Source organism: Neophocaena asiaeorientalis, unplaced genomic scaffold (assembly GCF_003031525.2).
Source record: "Neophocaena asiaeorientalis asiaeorientalis breed wild unplaced genomic scaffold, Neophocaena_asiaeorientalis_V1.1 scaffold188, whole genome shotgun sequence".
In the NCBI taxonomy this organism is placed as follows: domain Eukaryota; kingdom Metazoa; phylum Chordata; class Mammalia; order Artiodactyla; family Phocoenidae; genus Neophocaena; species Neophocaena asiaeorientalis.
The window spans coordinates 4891583-4907475 of record NW_020174156.1 but is presented as its reverse complement, the minus strand read 5'-3'; the positions used below and the strand labels follow the sequence as shown (position 1 = coordinate 4907475).

The 15893-nt window shown below is 34.5% G+C and overlaps 1 protein-coding gene across 2 annotated transcripts in view; it reads right to left on the bottom strand.

The window, feature by feature from the left end:
* MFN1 (mitofusin 1) overlaps window positions 1–15893 on the bottom strand; it is a 34251-nt gene that overhangs the window by 8427 nt on the left and 9931 nt on the right. For both annotated transcript variants that reach the window (XM_024755115.1, XM_024755116.1), the window contains 9 exons: window positions 15636–15744; window positions 13906–14013; window positions 10724–10877; window positions 10543–10610; window positions 4376–4497; window positions 2581–2707; window positions 2303–2407; window positions 1904–2006; window positions 1535–1764 (listed from right to left, as the gene is read on the bottom strand). In XM_024755115.1, the coding sequence (XP_024610883.1) occupies window positions 1535–1764; window positions 1904–2006; window positions 2303–2407; window positions 2581–2707; window positions 4376–4497; window positions 10543–10610; window positions 10724–10877; window positions 13906–14013; window positions 15636–15744 (1126 nt within the window). The remainder of the gene's footprint in view (window positions 1–1534; window positions 1765–1903; window positions 2007–2302; window positions 2408–2580; window positions 2708–4375; window positions 4498–10542; window positions 10611–10723; window positions 10878–13905; window positions 14014–15635; window positions 15745–15893) is intronic.

Below are 15893 nucleotides of genomic sequence, written 5' to 3'. Positions count from 1 at the left end.
GGACTATACGCTTTCACTGCCGAGGGCCTGGGTTCAATCTCTGGTTGGGGAACTAAGATCCCACAAGCTACGTGGCCAAAAAAAATAAATAAAAATTAAAAAAAAAATAAAAGCAAAGTTAAAATCTTTTACACTTCAAAATACACCATAAGAAAATTAAAAGGCAAGCTACAGACTAGAAAAACATATGTATTTGGAAATCATGTATCTGATAAAGACTTGTATGTATCTGGAATATATATAAAGAACTCCCACAAGTCGGTAAGAAGCCAAATAACCTAAAAATGGACAAATGATTTGAATAGACATGTTACAAAATAAGATACACGAATAAGCACATGAAAAGATGTTCAAAATCATCAGTCATTAAGGAAATACAAATGAAAACTACAATGAGGTACAACTTCACATCTGCCATAATAAAAAAGACGATAACAAGTCTTGATGAGCATGTGGAGAAAGAGAACCTTAATACGTTGCTGGTGGGAATGTAAAATGGTGCAGCTGCTTTGGAAAACAGTTTAGCAGTTCCTCAGAAAGTTAAACATGGAGTTACCATGTGGTCCAGCAATTTCACTCCTAGACATATATACTCAAGAGGAATGAAAACAGATGTCCATATAAGAACAGTCTATGAGTATTTAAAACATCATTATTCATAATAGCCAAAAAGTACAAACAACTCAAATGTCCACCAATTGGTGAATGGATAAATAAAATGTGTGATATCCATAATGGGATATTATTCATCCAAAAAAAGAAATGGAGTATTGATACATGCTACAACATTCATATACCGTGATGACAAACCTTGAGAACATTACGCTAAGTGAAAGTAGCCAGTCACAATAGGCCACATTTTGTGTGATTCCATTGATATGAAATGTCCAGAAGGGTAAAAATGATAGCTAGAGAAACCTGACTAGCAGTAGGGCTGGAGGTGGAAATGACAACTGACTGCAAATGGGCACAAGGGTAGCCTTTGGGGTGACAGACATGTTCTAAAACTGGATTGTGGAGATGGTTTTACAACTCTGTAAGTTTTCTGAAAACTTATTGAATTGAGGGACTTCCCTGGTGGCGTAGTGGTTAAGAATCCGCCTGCCAATGCAGGGTACACAGGTTCGAGCCCTGGTCCAGGAAGATCCCACATGCCGCGGAGCAGCTAAGCTCATGTGCCACAACTACTGAGCCTGCGCCCTAGAGCCCTTGAGCCACAACTACTGAGCCCATGTGCCTAGGGCCTGTGCTCTGCAGCAAGAGAAGCCACCACAATGAGAAGCCCAAGCACCGCAACGAAGAGTAGCCCCCGCTCGCTGCAACTAGAGAAAGCCCGCACGCAGCAATGAAGACCCAATGCAGCCAAAAAGAAAAAAAAAATTAATTAATTTAAAAAATTATTGAATTGATAAATTCAAAAAAGTTTTTAAAAAGAGACTCTAAACTGGTAGAATCAGATACATACCTGTATAGTACAGCAATAACCACCTAATAATAAGCCTACTCAAAAAAAAAAATATATATATAGATATACCTGAAAGATAGGCTCTGATAATCCTAGAAGCACCCGCTGAGCATTTGTAGGACCCAAGAAACGATGGACAAGGGAGGACCAGCCCAAGGAAAAATGAAATACAATATCCTCTTGAAAATCTGAACATAACTTGTGGCAATTTAGGTCATAGCTGAGATCAAATTTCTTGCAAGGAATCAGTGTATGTAGTTTATTCTGTATACCAGCTGGAAGTAATGGCTTCAAATTTTCTAGAAAGAACCAAATTATGATGTTTTAGTTAACAACAGTATATAATATTTTATAAAATATCTAAAGGATTTTATAATAAATCTTTTAACAACGACATAAAGAAAAAACTACACACGAACTTGCAGACATAAATATTACCAATAATTTCTTGTTGGGATTGAAGCATTGAAGCATTGACTTCATTGGTGCACCGATCAGCCAAATTTCTTCCCATTCCATCTTCTATGTGCTTATTTAACTCCTATTAACAATGGTAAATGCCCACGTTATTTTTTCTCTAGAATATATGCAGATTTTATTAAAATGTCAAAAAAGAAGTAAACACTAAAATGATCTTATTCTTTTCTAAGATGATAATTCTTCTGTGTACTTTATAGTTTACATTTATTACAAGAGTGCACAGGAGATGTAACAGTTTAATCATGTACTGATTGCCATGAAGACACTAAAATGGCCAAACCACTAAACAGTGGAATAAGAATCAGAATAACATAAGGAAACTGTATCTGAATAACATTTAACTACAATTTAACTTACATTTTTATATACTTTCAATACACTTGGAGTAGGATGAAACTCAGAACAAAATTCATCAACCAAAACAGAGAGTCGACAAATTTCATCTGTCATTGCACATGAAACCTAAAAATATTAAAAAATCAGAATTAAAATATTTAAACAAGATTACCAACTACTCAAAAAAATTAAATTGAAAAAAACTTAAATATTCCTTTAAGGTAACAGATACCATTTTTAGCATTATCAAAAGTATTTCCATTCCCAGATATTATAATCACAAAGCTAATGTTACCCACCTTATTTGCAACCTCCTCTGTAACCTCCCTGATTTTTTTCTTAACATCCAGTGTTAAAAGGTTCATCTGGTTTCGGATAAAGTCCAGTCTATCAATTTGGTCTTCCCTCTCTTCTATTGAATAAACCCTATTATAGTATGAAAAGTAATTAATATTCAGGGTATATTAAAGTCCCAAAGAAATTAAGTACAAACACTCACTTATATATTGAACCATCTGTTAGCATGACAGAAGAAAAAGAATCTTGTATTTCAACATCTAAAAGGATTCAAATAATATTTCACTTATAAAATGTTTTACAGATGATTGGATATAAACTGTCTCTCTGCTCATGTGGTACCTGAATCCCACAAAGGATTAATAAGGATGCTAAATCTCCACCCATTTCATAGATGTGAACAGTCAAAACAGAACTAACTCAATATTAAGTCTACTTAATAAACAGGGGCCAGTAAACAGCACTCTGCAAGCCCAATCCAGCCATCCGCTAGTTTCTGTTAAAGTTTTCTTGGAACACAGCCACAAGCATTCATGAACCTATTGTGTATATGGCTGCTTTTGCTCTAAAACCGCAGAACTGAGTAGTTGCCAAAGAGACAGTATAGCCTACAAAGCCTAGAATATTTACTATCTGCTAAAATTTGTCAACCCCTGGATGATATAGGAAAATAAAAGCCTGAGATCCTTTTAAGATCATCTTTCCCAAGACATCTGTTCCCAAGGCATGATTATACATAAACCACCCTCAAATCACATCTTTTTTGTGCTACGTTTATTTCAATGTCCTATATTTTTATAAAAATTAAGGTCAATCCAGTGGACGAATACTTACTTTGGCTACCATAATAAAGCGACTGAGCTCACTATACAGAAACAGTGTGCATAGGGCCAGAGATCAGAATCTGGGTTCTGATCCTTGAGTTTTATATGCTGCAAATTTTCTAATGTTGTACATAATGCATTCCTGCTAAAGTGTCAAAATTAGGCAACAGACCTAGATATGAGTGGAGTTTTGTTCTCAGCAAGATCAAATACATTTAAAATCCCCAATTTTATATCTTGAATTTAATCTTAGATTCTTTATATCTTCCCATTGATTGGCTTAAGCCCACTTAAAGGTCCAATTGAGGCTTAACATCATTATGCTTATAACATCTAATAACATCTTAATCTCTGTTTCAAGTATACCAAGTTTGTGAGAACTACCCTTTTCTTCGACTAGTGTTGGCACTTTCGTGTATTCATTTTCATCATTACAAGGTAATAAATGGAATAAAATACTGCAATATAGTATGACATATAGAGTAATGCTTACCAAATTCACTTTTTGGCTGGCAGGTAGTATCACCTTGTTTGTTTACCAGCTGATATAAAACCACAACTGGCATAAAGGAGTGATTTCAAGGTTTCGATGTATGAATACATGAAAGATGAGTGATAGGTTGAATGTAAAAAGAGGGTCACCTGTTTTGGACTTCGAGAAATTCTGCTGGAAGAAATGGTTCTTTCACTGCTTTAAAGACATTTAAAGCCACTGAACATTTAAAAATCACAGCTCACACACGAGAATACTGAGATCCAGAGGATGTAAATGATGTATTTGTTCAAGGTTGTAAAAAAAATATTTATAGTTTCAAATATTCATTAAAAAACATGCAAGTAGGCATCAGCTAAACCTACAAGGTTGATGTTAGTGTGAAAGGTATTTAATAATATAAAAATTTTAAACCTTAGTCTAAATAATTCATATTGACACAGAAGTAATTTTTTATTTTGCAGTAAAATGAATTCATACCTTTTCTCTGCTGCTGCCACGTTTATTGAATCCATTATGTTTTTCACCGTTTCTAGTATCTGTTTAGCTCTGATAGTGTGCTGTTCAAACTTTGTTTTCACTGCTGACTGCGAGATACACTCCTGCGAGGGGCCCAAGCCATAACACATTACTGTAATTCCATCCCAACATTTTCAGGAATTTAAACACAAAAACTTGCTGTTTGTAATCTTAACCAAAACAGACATAAGGATAGAAAATAAATGGATGACAAACACAACTTAAAATTATAAAGGTAAAAAGAAATGTCAAAAATTTAAAAGTTAAAAGGCTTTAACAGCAAGTTCGTAGCTTTGTGTAATTTTACACAGTAATGTGCAATGGTTCTTTGACTATATTATTTTTTTAAATAAATAAAAAAGGGTGCTATTTTCAATGTTAAAAAAGGTTTCCTATTAGGATTACTAATTTTATTTGGATCACCTTTAATCTACTTCTAGTCCATCTATCTTGATTTTTCTCATATTTGCAATGAAAACCTCATGAAGTTCTTAAGCCATGAAACAGAATTCTACATTGAAACAAATGAACGATACGATTCACATAAAGTTAGTAAAAAGGACTTCTACAGATTAAAGCTTGAACAAATTGAAAAATACTATTTAACAGCAAACAACCTAATTAATATTTTAAATTGTTTATAGAAAAATATCTAAAACTATTTCTAAGATAATCCCATTATTGTCATTGGACTATAGTGTGTGCATATAGGTCAGAATGATGCCTTATCTTGTTTCACTTTCAAGCTAACTGTAGCTCACAACTTACTAACAGTTGTACAAATCAATTAGTGTTTCATGACCCGTGTTTTTTACAGAGAATACATCAGAATGCACCACATATGATGATGGATGTTTCTTTTGTGAAATTTTGTTTCAGTTTCAATATATGTGCATATTACTTGTTATTTAAAACATTTACTGTGATTCATCATTTAAGTGCTAGCAAAATTATTAAATTAAAATTGGCCTTTCACTTTTACATCATAGAAAAGTCAAATTCTGTACTGACATAACATTTGAAAACAACTGCAAGTGTAGAGAAATACTATCTGGTCTATGAACAACCAAGAACACTCATCAGGGTCACGACATCAAATTAGGGATATACTCCCCAACTCTCCAATACTTCCATGAATTCATCTTCTTGAACTTAATATAAAACCAGTACAAATTGTGGTAATTACTTCTGAAAGTAATTACTATCCTTTATCAAAATAAATAGCTTTTAAGCTTTAAAAGGTAGTCACAATACTCTAGCACTATATTTGTTATGGTGAAATCATTAGTATATTATATATTCATTCAGTGTTCTATTTATAATCTATGCTGAGCCATCACATCTCTACAATGATTATTTCACTAAGACAGAAGAGACTTTTAAATTCTCTCTTTGGTATTTTTTTGAGGTATAGAAAACAAAGCAGATTCATTTCTTTAGCTATAGGGCACATGAGGGTAATTCATTTAGTTAACAGTTTATGTCTTAACTCAGAGCCCATTACTTTTTTTCAGTGCATAGTCTTACTTTTGCTCATTGTCAAGCTCATTTATACTAATTTATCACTAATCCTGAAGCGATCAGTAATAAGAAGTTACAGTATTCCTGTTCTGTATATGCCAAAGCAGAAGCCACCAATAACTACAAAATATTAAACATTTAAACTGCAAATGCTTATTTTTTTACAAACTGCTTATTTTTTAATGACCAAAACAAAGTTATGATTTTACTTTAAATAACTATCTCATAAATTGACAAATTAACCACCACAAAAACTATAATAAAAGAATAAAAATATTTTTAAAAGAAAAAAAAAGTTAAAAGAAATTCTGTTCCTCGATGAAGCAGATCTAGATATCAGCAATGAAGACCCCAAATTTGTAGATAACAGCACAGTATTAGAGCTAGACTAGAGAAAAAGAAAAGACCTCCAAAAGTTATTAGGCAATATACAAGTTATTCCTTGATTCAAAAATATACATTGGTGAATAAGTATAAAGAAGAAAACAGGCAATCTTTTTCTAATTAAAAAGTATCCCACACTGACGTTCCCGCTGATCAGAAAAATATCAGAAGTCAACTGCAAAAGAAATACTCTATTCCAAACTAAGTATAGGGAATGCTAATTTATTTTTTAAAAATATTTATTTATTTGGCTGCACCAGGTCTTAGTTGCAGCATGTGGGATCTAGTTCCCTGACCAGGGATTGACCCCGGGCCCCCTGCATTGGGTGCACTGAGTCTTAGCCACTGGACCACTGGGGAAGTCCCAGGGAATGCTAATTTAAATAAAGGTTCTTTACTGAACAATTTCTCAGAGCCCTTTATATACTAATATACTTATGAATCTCCATGGGAGACATATATAGCATGCAGCAGTTCCCAGACTTATTTTATCAGGAACTCTAATTTTCCAAGGAGAAATTTAAAATACTACACCAGACAATTTAAATTCCATCTTGTCAGAGTATCCTGTAGGCTGTTTTAAAACTTATTAAAGATTTAGAACCAAAACAATAATCACATCTCAATTATGATCATCTTCTGATTTTCTAATAACATCTACAGAAAACAACTGATGATTTAGTCATATGTAGTTACAAATTTGTAAATATTAATATTTATGTGTAATTAAGACATACAGGGCTTCCCTGGTGGCGCAGTGGTTGAGAGTCCGCCTGCCGATGCAGGGGACACGGGTTCATGCCCCGGTCCGGGAGGATCCCACATGCCGTGGAGCGGCTGGGCCCGTGAGCCATGGCCACTGAGCCTGCGCGTCTGGAGCCTGTGCTCCGCAATGGGAGAGGCCACAACAGTGAGAGGCCCGCGTACCGCAAAGAACAAAAACAAAAACATAAACCAGCTTGTCAAGTCCCCTTGATAAAAGACCCTAAATACCCAATAACATGCTACTTACCACTCCCAACATATTATTTTGAAATATCTTAAACTGACAGGAAAATTGCAAGAAAGAACACCAAGATACAATATACCTTTCAAGTAAATATACCAAATGTTAACATTCAGCTTTGTTTACCTTTCCTTCTCTCTCCATGCAGATCTATATAGATAAGTCTATATAAATATTCATCTTTATACATACCTGTATATATTTCTTCCTGAACAATTTGACAGTTCATTGTAACCACCACAGCCTTACTACTAAATATATTAACATGTGTCTCCTAAGAACGGGGACATTTTCCTATACAACCACAAAACAATTACTGTATTCAGAACTTTTATCACCGGTACAATACTATTAACCTAACATACAGTCCATTTCCAAATTTCACCAGTTGTCCCAGGAATGTCCTTCACAACAAATTCACTGACACAAAACTATTAAGAATAGTTAATGGCCAAATACTTGGGCAAAAAAATTTTAGATTTCTAAACTGTGTTCAGAATATACACCTGTCCAAATATAGGTTGAAAACAAGAAAACATATGAATAGAATTAACATTGATTTTCTTGATTGATTTTATTTAATTTCCAAGCCTTATTTAACTTGGTACCCTGAAAGTTCATACTATTCAGCTTCTTTTAAACCAAATGAATCTCAAGAGGTCCATAGCAAAGATCAGACTGTTTGATAAAATGACTAACTTGGTACAGTTTTTCTTTATACAAAAATCATCTTATAAGACTACACACACAATATTGAATTCTAAAAACAGAGAAAATGTGTATAAAGACCACATCTGTGATCACAATGCAAAAAAAAAATCAAGAAAAGTTAGATAATAATCAAAACATCTGAATTTTAATAACTCCTGTATTGAATAGGAAATGCCAAAAGCTATCATTAAAAATTAATCAACAATGAAACTGGATACTGAAACCTATAGAATACATCCAAAGCTACACTCACAGACAAATTCATGGCCCTAAATTCTTTCTTAAAGACCAAAAAGCAAAAAACAATCCCACTTATATAATGAAAGCAGAAAGAAACTTTGTGTAAAGATTAACATAGAATTTAATGAATAAAACCCAAAAAATACTATGTATTGACTGATAAATTAACCAAAGTCTTTGGAGGAAAAGCAAAGCAATCAGATCATTGGTAAATCCAATTAAGGTTTAAAATACACAGATATTTCTCGTATCCTTTATCTATCTATATATACATATAAGTATAGATATAGAAAAGGAATACAAAATTTTTTTAAATAAACAATTTTATACTAAATCATAAATTCTCAGAAATGCACCAATTTATAGGAAATCATAAATTACCAAAATTAGTTTTAAAAGTAACAAATTTCAGCTTTGACAAAAGTTGAAAAGAGTTGGCAGTGCAGTTACCAAAAAAAGGTCTGGCCATCCAGACAAAATTTTTTGCCACCTGATTATTCCTTTAGGTAAATTCAAATAATTTCTAGCTGATTCTCATTTTATATCATAGTTTTAAACAAAAATTTCAAACTCTAAAGCCTAACATTCTCCACAACTTCATGTAAAAGCTCTTGCTCATAAAGTTTTTTCCATATATAATTTTTAGATGCTCAAATGAACTTTTACAATAAAAAAGTGAAATGCCAAGTTTCTTCTAAAAACATTAAAAAGAATAGTTCCTAAGGCTGCCTGATTATTGCAATCACTCAGGGAGCTTTAAATATATAACAGATTCCTAGGTCCATCCTAGCCCTACTGGATTAGTCTCTGAGATGAGTCAGGAGTCTGCAGTTCTCTAAAGTACCTCATGTGTTTCTCATCATCAGCCAGGTTTGAAAACCAGTGCTCTACAGCACATCTTTTATTCTTCTCATTCCCACCTCTTCAAGGAGATATTCTGGGAAATCAAATGCTGTACCAGGAACCAATATGAAAGAGGTATAAATGTATAACTGAACAGTATATGATTTGGTAGGAGAAATGAATGACAAACACACATGCACACAAACACACAGGAAGAAAGAAAAGCTCAATAAATAAGAAAAGACAAGGGAAACAATGATATGCTCCCCAATTATTTTCTCCATGGATGAAATGACTATAACTGGTAAGAGTGAGGAGAGCATTGAAATCTCTTGTGAAAGCAAGAGGGAAAGAAGATAAACAATGGTCTTTGAGTAACTGAGATATCATATATCCTATAGCTTAGTTTGACAAGACACCTACTGATATCCCAGGGGCCTCTGAACAATCAGAAACATCTTACCAAGATAGCAGAGAATGGGTTTTCTTAAACACCTTGTCTTTATCTACCTAATGGTCTTTCTCCCTCTCACCAAATTAAAAATAGGGGATAGTGAGCAAATGGTTAATTTTTAAAATTCTGCCAAGTACATTCAACATTTATGTCCTTATTATTAAGACAGTTACTACTCATAAGGAAGAATAATTACTGATGGAAGTTTTTTTTCAGTTCTGAAGTATCTGTGTTCATCTGCAGATGAGAAGGAGATATGCAATCTAATAAGCACAACTAAGAGCTAAATTAGAGTCAAGAAGATTAACAGCTAGAGAATTTTTCAGTCAATGTAGAAAGTTTTAATGTCTCTGAATAAAACACCTACACCAAAACATAAGAGTATCTTCCCTCCCCAGTGCTGCACACACACTATCTATTCATGCGCCTCAGCAGTTTAGATTCCTAAAATACAGGACCTATATCTTAATTATTTTTGTATTCGTTTGTTCAGGACATTTGGCATAAAACATGGAGAATTAACAGTTGACAATACAGTTTAGAAATGTAATTAACTTTTGTCCAATGACATTAAATATGTTCTATCAAAAAAGAAAATCTTCATTTTGCTCTATTATCCATTCCAACAGCAGTTACATTTCTTTAATCTTGTGCCTGACTATTGAATATAGAATATTTTACCCACTGAACAACAAAATATTAGAAACTAGTGTCTCATTTAAATACAAATACATTAAAGAAAAAGAATAGGAAGAAATTACAATCTTTAATTTTCCATTCTTATGGATCATCCACTTTGCAGGGACTCTCTTTCTTCCAACTTGCCTCGTTTTACATGCTGTGTCAGAAACTACACTAAATAACACCAAAGGTTATTGACAAAGGTAAGTAGTGAAAACAGAAGATTATGATCATTCTCCAACCAATGCTATGGTTTTACATTAGTCAGTACATTCACAAAATTCCTACCTCAAAGATTTGTTCAAAATTCTGAAACTCCTGCAATCTCGCCTGAAATCCTTCTGCAAGTGCCCCACCTGTAATATTTAGGTGAAGATTTTAAAACCTAGTATATAGCAAGATAAGATTTCTAGCACGCTATTTTTATAATCTATTTGTATTTCAAAAGGATGAAATAATGAATACATACCACCTTCTGGCATCCCCTGGGCTTTGTGCTTTCTAGCACTAAGAACTTCCTTTGCAGAAACAAAAAAGATACGATTCCGTGCTTCTAAAGGATCCACAACTTTGAGCTCCTCCACCAAGAAATGTAGGCATCTTTCCATGTGCTGTCTGCGTACCTAGAGAAAAACGGTATTAAAAGAATTCTAATAATTAAATAAATATAACAGTTACTGGCCTATACTAAACTCCACTTATAGTGATATTGTTACTATATGATACAGTAACAGTTGTCTTATACGTAACAAACCCAAAAATTCTAATAAATGAAGTTTGATACTTGCTGACAGGAAATCTTCCTCTTAACTTAATGATTCTTCCTTGAACATTTAATTTAAAATTCTGATGGACCATCAAATACTACACAACCATTAAGAAACATACTGTAGACAAACATTAGTGTTTAATGGCATGGGGAAAGGTTCCTAATTCTGTATTAAGGGTATATGATGTGTACATATATTTATGTAAATTAATAGGTGGCATGCAGGCAATATCCACAAAACTAGGTGGCATTTTAATTTCCTTAAGCTTTTATTTTCCAAATTTTCTACAGTGAAGCTATTAATACCTTTAAAATCAGAAATTAAGTGCTACAATAAATTTGCTATAATGAAGTTATTTTTATTTTGAAATCAGAACATAGATGGTATATTTTTCTTCTAAAAAACACTGGGGGGACTTCCCTGGTGGTCCACTGGGTAAGACTTCACGCTCCCTATGCACGGGGCTCAGGTTCAATCCCTGATTGGGTAACTAGATCCCACACGCATGCTGCAACTAAGAGTTAGCAGGCCACAACTAAGAAGCCTGCATGCTGCAACTAAAAGGTCCCACATGCTGGAACGAAGATCCCACAAGCTGCAAATAAGACCCAGCGCAGCCTAAATAAATAAATTAAAATAAATATTAAAAAAAAAAACTACCTGGAATTAAAATTGGGGAGAATGCATTAGCTAGGGATTGGAGTTCTAACTTTAGGTTTAACAATAGCACCTGGGTACCTAAATTAGGAAGAAGGATTGGAAGTTAGTTAGGGTTTAGTACCAGCCTTTAGCATTATGATAAGAGATCTCCATGTTAAGACTTAATAAAATTAAGCTAAATAGGAATGGAGAAGAACAATCTGTGGGTGATATTTCCTAATTCTCTGATGATTAAATGAGACCCCAATTTGAAAGAGTATGATTATAAAGCAAGAGTTAATAAAAACAGGATATAAATCATCATATTAAGCAAAATTTCAATTTGGGGGGTGAGGGGAAGAATGAAAGCAAATAATCTAACGTGAATAGTGATGGGATAGTGTAAATTTCATTTTTTAATGCATTTTCTATTTTTTTTAATAATAAACACATACTACTATTAAAATCAGAAAAAGTAGTATCAAGCAAATTAAATACTATTAGTAGACCAAATACCAGATTCTCTACTCTTTTTACAATGAAGTTTCTAAAACCACCAGCATGACTAAAATGAAAAACAAAAACAAAAAATACCAAGGGTTGGCAAGGATATAAATCACGTGGAACTCTCAATCTGGTGGTGGGAATATAAACTGGTATGAGCACTTCAGAAAACACTTGGGCTGTATTTATTAAAACAGCATATTCTTGGGAATTCCCTGGTAGTTCAGTGGTTAGGACTCTTGTTTTCACTGCCAAGGGGGCGAGTTCAATCCCTGGTCAGGGAACTAAGATCCTGGTAAGCCACGTGGTGAGGCCAAAAAACAAACAATAAACCCCCAGCATATTCTTAATCTGTAATCCAGCAATTCTACTCCTAGACTATACCCATGGATTACTGATTCCTGTGTTATTGACATTTTGAGTCTGATAAATCTTTGCTTTGGGGGCAGGAGCTGTTCTGTGTTATAGGATGCTTAACAGCATCACTAGCCTCTACCGACTAGATGCCAGTAGCACACACCCTCAATTGTGGCAACCAAAATATTCCCTGGGGGACAAAATCACGCAGCCACTTACACTGAGAACCACTGGTATATACTCAGCAGAAATATACACCAATGTGCACCAAAAAGACATATACAACAATATGCACAGGGACCTCTCTGGTGGCCCAGTGGTTAAGAATCCGTCTTGCAACACAGGGGATGCTGGTTCAATCCCTGGTCGGGGAATTAGGATCCCACATGCCACAGGGCAACTAAGCCCACGTGCCACAACTACAGACCTCACATGCCACAACTAAAGAGAAGCCCATGCACCGCAACAAGACCCGACACAGGCAAAAAATAAATAAAAGAAAAAGAATATGCACAGCAGCATTATTCATGATAGCTAAAAACAGGAAATTTATCCAAATGCCCATAACTATCAAAATGAACAGATCAATTGTTATTCATAGGATGAAATACCACACAGCAATGCACTTCAGCTATGCACAGCAGTATGCATACACACCACAAATATAATGTTGAGCAAAAAACCTGACATAGAAGTAGATACTATGTGATTCCATTACATAAAGCTGAACAACCAGAAAAATTAATCTAGGGTATCAGAAGACATGGTAAGTGGTTATTCTTGGGTTGGAGGATAAAGGCTGGAAACAGGGGGTACTGGGGTGCTGGAATGTTCTGCTTCTTGATCTGGATCCTTCTTGATCTGGATACTTACACAGGTGTCAAATTTGTAAATTCACTGAGCTGGACACTTATGATTTGTACACTTTTCTGTCATGTTATATTTAAATAGAGAATTAAAAAAAACAGGGGACTTCCCTGGTGGCGCAGTGGTTAAGACTTCGCCCTCCCAATGCAGGGGGCCCAGGTTCGATCCCTGGTCAGGAAACTAGATCGGCAAGCTGCAACTAAGGAGCCTGCCTGCCTGCGACTAAGACCCAGCACAACCAAATAAATAAATAAATATTAAAACAACAACAACAACAAAGAAACAGAAGGACATTTCAAGATCTAAAATGATTAGATAGTACTTTTATAACATAACTTTCCTTCAAAGTAGCTTAATACTCTGTCTCTATCACATATCCACTTCAGGTTTTCTGTAACTATATTCTTCTCAAGAGAATAGCTGCTTATCATGTTCTATTCTATGAGATGTATTGTTTCTTCAGATAGCAACGTACATGACTGTACTTCAAAACTTACAGAAAAAAATAACTTACGTCTTCCATATATTCTGGCTCTGATGCAGAGGCATCCCAACGATTATTCAGAATAAAAATATTAGGCTTGGAAAGTCGCTCATTTACCTTGTGAAAAAACTGTTTTTCCTGAAAAACATGAAATATCCAACAGTATGTTTACTTTTTAAAGCTACTTTATTTTTACCTTTATACTTGAAACTTTATTTGAATCTCAAAGTTTGAACCATTTAACAACAGTGATAACACCCACTGATAAAGGATCCCAAAGCACTCTGAGCATTAAACTTTCAAAGATGACAAAACTGGGCTTCCCTGGTGGTGCAGTAGTTGGAAGTCCACCTGCCGATGCAGGGGACGCGGGTTCGTGCCCCGGCCCGGGAGGGTCCCACATGCCGTGGAGCGGCTGGGCCCTGTGAGCCATGGCCGCTGAGCCTGCACGTCCGGAGCCTGTGCTCCATGACGGGAGGGGCTGCAGCGGTGAGAGGACCGCGTACCACTCGTTACAAAAAAAAAAAAAAAAAAAAAAAAAAAAAGATGACAAAACCAAGATATAAGAAAGCAAAAGTTAAGACTTTCCTGCTCCTCCCGTCAGTCTTTTTTTGAAATTCAATTTAACAAATATTTATCTGTTTCTACTATATGCATGACATAAAAGATACTGCTAGATATGACAGTCCATATTTTTAAAAAGCTACCTCACATCTTTTTGAAGATTTAGACTAAGTAAATAATAATGTAAGACACATGTACAACACATCGTAATAAACAATAAAGGTATATGCCATAAATAGTATAAATATCCAATTGAAATTAGGAAATGCTCCATAAAGAAGGAAGTGGTGATAAAGATGGGCTTGAAAAGTACTGACAACAGGGCTTTCTGAAGGATGAAAAATTGGGAGGGGGAAGAACTGTGCACAAAGAATAACATAAACAAAGGTACCAAAGTCAGGATGTGTATCAAAGTTTGTTTATCCAACACCTAAATAATGCAGTTACTCTAAAACAGGTTTTAAACATTTCCCTATTTTTTATACCATCAGGTTGTAAACAACTGTCAGTGTTGTCACAGCAACATGGTTTATGTGATATAGATTGGGCCATATAAACACTAATAACACGGTGACAAAACAGGTCTTGCTGGTAACACCTAGGTTTTAATGGTGTTTGGCCATTTATATGCTTTTGATGAATAACATTTTTTTAAGATTATACAATAGTTTTGGATATTAGATATTGAAACTCTGGAAAGTTTATTTGAAATAAGTCTGGCTCTAGACATTCTGGATAAATAATCTTCTATGTTTGACAGCAGCTTATAGTGTACACAGGTAAGCTGAAACCTGCAGTGCACACAGATAAAGCTGGAAAAGGCTGACAAAACTCAAAAGTATGAAAGGCCTTGCCTGCCAGATAGGGAGGTGAGGTGGGAGTTTTATACTTTATTCAAAAGACTTAAGCCAACAGCCTAATAATTCTGATGCCTATTCCTTCAGAAACTTGTAAATAACCACAGTGAATGTCAACAACACACATGTATCACACCGTGAACTCAAATATTCACTAGAAGTTAGAGCCATCAAACCAGAATCAGCCCTTCCAATCCCACAGAAACACAAACCTCTTCGTTCACCTCTGATATTAAAGCTTCTTTCTAATCCATGACTTGGATTTCCTTCACTTTTCAGAATTAAAACAGACATCATTTCATTTCCTATCATTCAAACAAAATAATGATTAGACCCTACCGTATTCATTAGAGTTGATTCAGAGTTTGCAACCAAAACGAAGACATCAGCATCTAAGCAAAACTTATCAATCCAGCTATCCAGCTCTGTAGTGACATCTGTACCTGGACTAATGGGAATAAAATAAGAATTGTGTTATATATTCTTTAAAAAGAAAATTTAGATTACAGAGAGATAATTTTTTTAAACTTTTAAGAATTAGTTGAAGTCTAAAGGATAGGATTTCTACCAGTTATCAGTCTGAAGCCTAGGAGATTT